The 8,101-nt window shown below is 52.6% G+C and overlaps 1 protein-coding gene across 1 annotated transcript; it reads right to left on the bottom strand.

Moving 5' to 3' along the window:
• Positions 1 to 1,612: 1,612 nt before the first annotated feature.
• LOC114485416 (ankyrin repeat and BTB/POZ domain-containing protein 3-like) lies at positions 1,613 to 3,375 on the bottom strand. Its single transcript, XM_028486810.1, has one exon. The coding sequence runs from the start codon at positions 2,900 to 2,902 to the stop codon at positions 1,613 to 1,615; it is 1,290 nt and encodes a 429-aa protein (XP_028342611.1). The 5' UTR covers positions 2,903 to 3,375.
• Between the last annotated feature and the right edge of the window lie 4,726 nt (positions 3,376 to 8,101).

Genomic DNA, 8,101 nt, shown 5'->3' with positions numbered 1-8,101 from the left:
TTTACTGGGATAGGGCTTCAAACAAAGAACGGTCCAGTCCAAAGCTCCTGGGTTTTGCAGGTGAATCCTCCTCCTCCTCCGGAAGAAGCACACACAAAGACCAATGCCTTCTCCCAGGTGTTTCCATCTCATCAGGAGTTCACGGGTGGAGGTGGGCAGGCACGGGGAGCCTCACAGTTACCCTCCCTTTAGAGGTTTAGCACTCTACTGGCAGCAGAGGGGGAAGAGCTCTGGCAAAGAGGCCGGAGGAGTCTTGGCGATCAACACGGAAGTCGCCATCCTGCCCCCACGACACAAACGCGCGCGCGCCCACACGCACGCGCTTTGCTTCTTCCTTCCCCTCCCCCAATGATGACCAAAGCCAGGTGAGGGGATTGATAACTGGAGGTTCTGTTTCCGAAGGGCTTCTGCGGGAGCTGCTTGCTTCTGCGCACACTCACAGGCACACTTACATACACACGCACGGACGCGCGCACACAGACTCTCACAAATACGCACACACTCCTATGCACACACTTGGCCCCCCCCCAGAGGCCGCGCCCGCTGCATCTCTGCTGCAGCCCCGGGGAAACGACAGGCAGCAACATGAATGAAATCTGCCCAGAAAGACTGCATTTCAGCTCCAACCACGCAACCTCCAGCCAAACCGCCGAATATGTAACAAAGTTTTATTTCGCTTTTGGAGTGTCCAGTTACGCTTCTACCATTTCCTGTGGAAAACTGAAGCTTTGAAGTGTCTAGCTCCGGCTTTCGCAGACAGGCAGGACCGCCAGCTGGAGCTCTCCAAAACAAGCGCCCCGGGCCCCACCCCTCCGCCACCAGAACTGCAGGTTCAAACCCACCCAGCTCCGGCCTTCAAAACAGGGGGTGCGGGAAGGAATGACAGAACCTGCTAGAAACGACCTCTTAAACTGACAGCCCCTTCGGAACCCCGCCCCACTCCCATCCTGACCGGGTCTCTTGTGGCGCTCCTTAAGCCAAGTGGTGACGGCTGCACCTTCCAGCCAACCGACAGCGGCAAGAGGTCGGAATCTGGGGGGTTTGCCCATTGCGCAGCAGCCACCAGCTGTGAGCTCTGGCCCTCAAAAACTGCCCCGGAAAAACTCGGGACCTATAAGCCTTCCCGCTCCACCCTCTCACCACACACACCTCTCCCCGACTGTTTCTAGGCCGAGCGAGCTCTCAAACATTCTGCCTTTACGGCCGCGGGGCCCTGCCTTCCTGCGCGCACCGACGGTGTCCCCGAGGGCGCGGGGAAGTATGCTAACTGGGCGGCGAGGGCGGAATGCGCCTCCTCCCGAGTTCCAGGGAGCCAAACTCCTGCGCCCGGGTATTTGGCATCTTCAAGGTCAAAAATAAATTTAAATAAATAAAATGTTTAAAATGAAAAAACAACAACAACGAAACACAGGGCTCTGGCAGAAATATGTACTAGGCGCAAATGATCGCACACCTGTGCCTCCAAGGTGGTGCTGGGTTCTTCCCACCGCCTGCCTGAGGCAGCCGCTGCCCCGCCCCGAATCCGGGGCGGAACTGCGCCCTCTCGGACGTGGGACCGTACCAGCGGCGTAAAGTACGCGGATCCCGAAAGCAGGAGGGACCAGTGGTGTTTCTAGCCGCCTCCAGCTCGGCGGTTCCCTCGGAGGCTTAAGACAGCAGCGGGCAGCCGGAAGGACGCGGGAGGGGGCCGGGAGGCAAACTTACGACGGGAGTTGGCCGGGTTGGGTGGGAGGGGGCAGCACCCGCGCAGCCACTTACCGCTGGCGTTCTTCCCGCAGATGAGGTGCTGGTAGGGCTGCAGCAGCCCCCAGATCTCGGAGTCGTTGTTGACCGTGTGCTCCAGAGTCTCCACGGTGAACTTGGGCGCCTCGTGGAGCGCGTGGTGGTGGTGATGGTGGTGGTTGGCGGCGGCTACCGGTGGGGCTGCGGCTGCGGCGGCGGCAGCGGCGGCCGGCGGGGCGCAACAGCTGCTGCCCCCGCTGGCGCTGCTGGCTGCGCTGCAGGCGCCGCCGCTAGCCGCTCCCCCTCCTGGCGCCTCCCGCTCCTTATCCGCCACGGGGGCTGCTCCGGGGCCCGAGCCCTGACCCGGGCCGGAGCTGGAGCCCGGGCCCGGGCCGCTGCAGCTCCTGGGCAGCCCGGAGGCCACGACCCTCGCGTAGATGTCCCGGAAAAGGCTCTCCATGCAGGCCGTCAGGTAGATGGCTGCGTGCTCGTGGATGCGCAGCGCCACGCGGCTATCCACCATCCAGCGGTACACGCGGCCCACGGAGAAGGTGAGGCCGCAGCGCGCCGATTTGCCGCGGCCCAGGCGGTCGCCACCGGCACTGCTCATGTTGTAGAGGGACAGCGCGGCCAGCGCGGCCGCCGTGCAGTGCGCCGATAGGCCCCAGGACAGCACGATCTCCATGGCGCTCTGGATCTCGTACTTGGTGCACTTAGCGAAGCGCAGGCTCAGGCGCTGCGCCTCTTTGGCGATGCGTACCAGCGCCCGGCTCACCAGCGTCGACAGCTTGACCAGAGCGTCTTTGGGTAGGCCGCCGGGGGCCACCGAGCCTGCCCGGGGATCCCGCGAGCGCAGTAGCAGCGCCTCCAGCTCCTGGAGGGTCCAGGGGACCTCGTCGAGGTCCGGCAGCAGCCGCGAGCAATGCTGACCGGCGCAGTCCAGCCCCTCGGAGTCTTCCACCAGGGCAGTGTTGACAGTGTCAAAGCTGTTGTGCCGGCTGTGCATGGAGTCAGCTAGAGGCGGCCAGCAGCTCCCGCCATACGGGGACGCCGGGTGCGAGTCGGAACAGCACAGGGACAAGTTGGAGGAGCGCACCGAGTCCGCCGCGCCACCATAACCCGAGTCCAGCGTCAGATCCTCCAGCGTCCGAACCACGGGCTTCTTACCTCTCCTGGCCATCGCTGCGCCACTTCATGCTGCGGCCGCCGGGGAGCCGAGGGGAAGCAGCAGTGAGGAAAAGCGGGCGCCCGGGCGCGGGAAGAACCGAGTCCGCGCCGCCTCGGCTCACTTTTCCACCAGCCGCTACTACCTACTGTTACTACTTTCGGATGCCTCGCAGGGCAGAGCAGAGAGTCATCTTCCAGAGCCCGGGCCGGAGCTGGGACACGCTGAGGAGCGAGCCAGGCCGGGGGAGAAGCTCAGGCCGGACTCGTCCCTTTCTTCCAAAATAAAACTGTCTGACCCGCTCCCCACCGGGCCGGGCTGGGCGCAGAAACCACTGGGAGCCGGCCTCGCTGTTCGTAGGACGGAAATCGACCCAGATGTCCGCGGCAGCACCTCTGCCGGCAGCTGGCTCTCGGCTGTCGGCTCCCCGGCTCCCGGTTCGCGGCCCGGGGTTCGCTCAGCGCTCGCCCGCCCGGCACTGAAGCGCAGCAACGACCGCGACAGCTGCAAACCCTACAAAACCCCGCAAGCCGCGGGCAGCCCAACGGGGCGGGCGTATGTAAAGCAGGGCCGGCGGAGAGCCAATGGGATTGGAGGATGCTAATTACCTCTTTTTTTATTCCTCAGCTCCACTCAGCCCCGCCCCTCATACCCGCCCTCGGCCCGTGACCGAGGCTCCATGAAGTGGGGAGCCAGGGCCTGAGAATTGGGGGACCTGTGGGAGCGTAGAGACGCAGATGCTACCCCACCCCTCTGCTGCTGTCCCTGTCCTTGAGCCTTCGGCTTTGATACCAGAACAGGAGAATGGTAGGTTGGGCATGTGACTCACCCACCCACCCACCCACCGAGTTGTGCTCCCCCCAGCGGTTCACAAAGTGTCTGCCTGGGGTCGCTTTGTGCCCCTGCGTTTCGGATTTCACTTTCCTTTTTCTTTCTCTAGTACACAAAGCATGTTTTTTCTCCCTCTCCAGCCTCCCCCACCTTCGGGTCCCCAAACCAATTAATGCGGTCCTCTTTCAGCCCCAGTTTGCCCCAGAGCGGAGGGAAATAAGACACCAGGCAAAGCAGAGGGATCAGGGAAGTGGACATCACTGGAAGGCTGAGTCTCTGGACGTCAGCCGTCTGCCACCAGCACTCATTAACTACATTCCTTCAGCAGCAAGGAGGACGCTGAGCCCATCCTTCAAACGCCTTGGGGGTACACTGGAGGGAAGGCTTATGTCCCACTTTGACGTTCTGGTGGGCAATGGTCCAGAGAGCTCAGCTTTAAAAAGGATAAATTTGCAGAGGAGAGTTTTCATTTTTGAATAAAGAATGGTATATATGAATGATTTAGTTGCATTTATGTCCAGTGGCATTGTCTTATTTACTTGTCCCCATCCACCAGGGCAGAAACCATATCTTATTCACCTGGGGATCACCAGCTCCCACTGTCTCTGCCTGTAGGGGACTCTCCTCTGAGTTTCCAGCTTAGAAGTGCCATCCTACAAGAAGGTAGCCCATATCCTTCATGTTAAAAAACAAAATTCAACTGAGTACATTTTAAAGCTCTTATTGGCTTTATTCAACAATTCACGAATCTGGCAGTATCCAATGTAGCAGATAGAAAGGAGCTTGGAGGAGCTGTACAAAATGAAAGACTTTCATAGACACAATGGAGAAGGAACAAGGAATTTATACTAGGTGAAAAAGCAGGTTGCTTATTGCAAGGTTACTTTCCTCTAGGAGATGGCAGGGGTCTATAAGGCAGATTACCTAACTACTGCTGATCAGGTGATTCCTGATTGACTAGTTTAAGATTCCATTTCTGGGAGAGCCAAAACTGTAATTAAGTGTCTCAGTTTGGTGAAGTGGAGCTTAGCATAAGTGACTCCATTTGGGGCCTGGTATCTTGTTAACACTCAATACTGTCCTGGGTGTTTCAACTGCCTCCCCCACTTCTGAGTCTGTTGATTTCTGGCCCCTTGTAACACTAGGTTACTACAGTCTGGTTACTTGTTAGATTCCACACTGAACTAGGGGTTCCCCATGCATAGGCCTGACACAGAGTAGTCAGTCAGTAAATATCTGTTGTAAATGGGTGAAGGAAGGAAGGACATGCTTTTGAACTGTTGGTTTGATGTTCAACAATGGATTTTGCCAGACAACCCAGTAGATTGTCTGATGTTTCTCATCTCTGTCAGCCCAAATCCACCATCACCCATCCCTTCACCCCAGTATGCTACCATCACCCTGTAGCTATCATCCTAATGCATATGCTCATCACCTCTCTCTATTGACTGTTATAATATTCTACCAACTGGTCTCCTCTCCTGCCTCTTCCTTCTCCAAACCATCCAGTCCAAGAATCTTCCAAAAGCCCAATTCTCATCTTGTCATTTCCCTCTTGAAAAAAATTCAAAGGTTCCCATTTGCCTTCCACATAAATAAAGTTTATACTGATTAGTGGCCTTCAGGGATCTCCACATTTTGTTCCCAGACTTTTTCCATAACATTCCAAACCTTTTAAAAGGGATTGTGATGGTTAATTTTATGTGTCAACTTGAATGGGCCACAGGTGCCCAGATTAAACATAGCTTCTGGGTATGTCTGTGAGGGTGTTTCCAGGTGGGATTAGCATTTGAATCAATGGTCTCAGTAAATTGCCCTCCCCAATGTGGTTGAGCATCATCCAATCTGCCGAGGAACTGAATAAAACAAAACGTGGAGGAAGGAAGGATTCATCACTCCCCACCCCCCATCACTGACTGAACTGGGACATCTCATCTTCTCCAGCCCTCAGACTGGAATTTACATCACCTGCTCCCCTGGTTCTCCGGTCTTTGGACTTGGACTGAATTATACCAGCAGCTTTCCTGGGCCTCCAGCTTGCAGCCATCAGATCGTGAGACTTCTCATTCTCCATAATTACATGAACGAATTCCTCATAATAAATCTTTTTCTATACGTATTTTTCGTATACCATCGAATACAAGGATACACAGTCTTTAGTGATCTGAACCCTGCTTCCCCCTCTAGGCTCTCCGTCATCACCCTGGCCTCCTCAACACATATTCACAGTCACATAAACACACAGATGCACTCCCACACCCACACAGATACCTGCACACACATGAACACACAGACACACACACACAAACACACACACACACACACACGCCTATATTCTAGCCATACTGAAATCACTTGCTGGTTTTCCAAGTTAACATGTTGTCCCTTGCATCCGATAAGTCTTTGCAGATGTTCTTTCCTTTGCTCACTTTGCTCAAAGACCTTGTCTTCCTCTTCTGAACCTGGCAAACCTCATCCTCTAAGATTCAGCTCCAAGATTACCACCACAGTGAAGTTTTCCCTGATGTTGCCTCCTGTCCACCCAGCCCAGACCTGGGAGGGTGTCTCTATCTCTGTTTTTTAGGATTTGTTCCCAGAGCCTTTTGTCTTCTCTGTGGGTTTCCCTGGTGATCTCGTCCACTTGCATGCCTTCAGTTCCCACCTATGTGCCGATGATGCTTGAGTGATGACCACTCAGAGTGTAAGCAGCAAGAGAACCCAAGAAAAGCTCATGCACAGGGAAGAAAAGAGACTGAAAGCAATGGGCTTAACATTGATTTATATTTTTGATGGCACCAGGTCAACTTGGGTTCCATTACTGCCTCTGCCAGTTTTCCAATCATATATCATTCAAACTCTTTTTTTTTTTTTTTTTTTTGCGTTACGCGGGCCTCTCACTGTTGCCTCTCCCGCTGCGGAGCACCGGCTCCAGACGCGCAGGCTCAGCAGCCATGGCCCACGGGCCCAGCCGTCCCGCGGCATGCGGGATCCTCCCGGACCGGGTCACAAACCCGTGTCCCCTGCATCGGCAGGCGGACTCTCAACCACTGCGCCACCAGGGAAGCCCTCAATCTCTTTTATACTCTCTTCCTTTGCCTTTGAAATGCACAAATAATCACACCCATCTTTTTGGGTTGCTGGGGGGTTAAATGAGATTTTTCCGTATATAGGATTTAGCACAGTGTTCCACACATGATAATAACCCTATACACGTCTGTTATTATCTTATACATTTTCCTATTTTCTGTAATAAACACATTTCTTATAGAGTCAGAAAAAAATGACAAATGTTACATATAAAATCCAAATGATCCTTCAGGGCTGGGCTGAAATGCCACCTTGTCTCGGAGCCTTTGCCATCTTAGTAGACATGCTGTTGCCTGTTATGCTACAGATGTGCAGATGGCTCCTCTCCCCTTTCAGAAGTCACACTCCTTGAAAGCCGGGCCTTGCCCCCAACACAGTTCCAGTACTAATGAGCATGTCCCTTAGTTAGTCTTATGGATAAACCAAAGCATATGTCTGTTTAGTTTACTGAAATAGATCATTAATGATAATGCTAAGTGACTGAGGGCGAGTGAGCCCAAGCACTGAGAATAATAAACACACCAACCACGTGTTCAATATTAGCCCCATGCTATGAGAAAATTTGGCATCTTCAAAAAAGTCTGAAGAAAATTCAAATCATCCCAAATTCCATCTTACAGAGATCAACATTAATGACTTGTGTTTCCTTCAAGTCTTTCTAATTTTTTCCTGTCTTTTTCTTTTAACATATATATTTTAACAGAGTTGGAATTATTCTGTAAATCATTTTGCATTTCGACTTTTTCCTTAAGAAGTTTTCTCAAACTTGATACTATAATCATTTCCCCATGCTAGTAAATATTCATCCAAAACATTCTTTTTTGTGACTATGAAATATTCCAACATATGTTTATACCTTAACTGGTGGGTTGATTCCCTATTTGGTTGTTAACTGCTATAAGTAATGCTGGGATGAACCTCTTTGTACATAAATAACTCTCTTCTTCAAAACTAGAAGTTTTATCTATGTTATCCTTGGAGAAATACAGATCAACAATAAACATATACTAAAGATTTTTTGAAAACAGAAATAAATTACTGGCGTTATTTTGCCTATCAGATTAGCAAAGATTTATATAGTCAGTCGTGATGCATATGTGTCACAATGGGACATAAATTGGGGCAATCTTTTGGGAGGGCAGTTTGTCAATATGTATCAAAATGTCAGTGTGCACTCCTTGTGACTTCCCAGAAGTCATATCTTCTGATATTATCCAAGGTGATCCTTGTAAATTTTTCAAAAGTATACAGAATGTTCTTTGTAGTGCTGCTTTAACACAGGACTTTGGGAAACAA

This window comes from Physeter macrocephalus, unplaced genomic scaffold (genome assembly GCF_002837175.3).
Source record: "Physeter macrocephalus isolate SW-GA unplaced genomic scaffold, ASM283717v5 random_1764, whole genome shotgun sequence".
NCBI lineage: Eukaryota > Metazoa > Chordata > Mammalia > Artiodactyla > Physeteridae > Physeter > Physeter macrocephalus.
This window is presented reverse-complemented; position numbering and strand designations above follow the sequence as displayed.

Bases quoted from the DNA above. Each gene is read 5' to 3' on its own strand.
- LOC114485416 (XM_028486810.1), bottom strand. From the start codon at position 2,902: ATGGCCAGGAGAGGTAAGAAGCCCGTGGTTCGGACGCTGGAGGATCTG.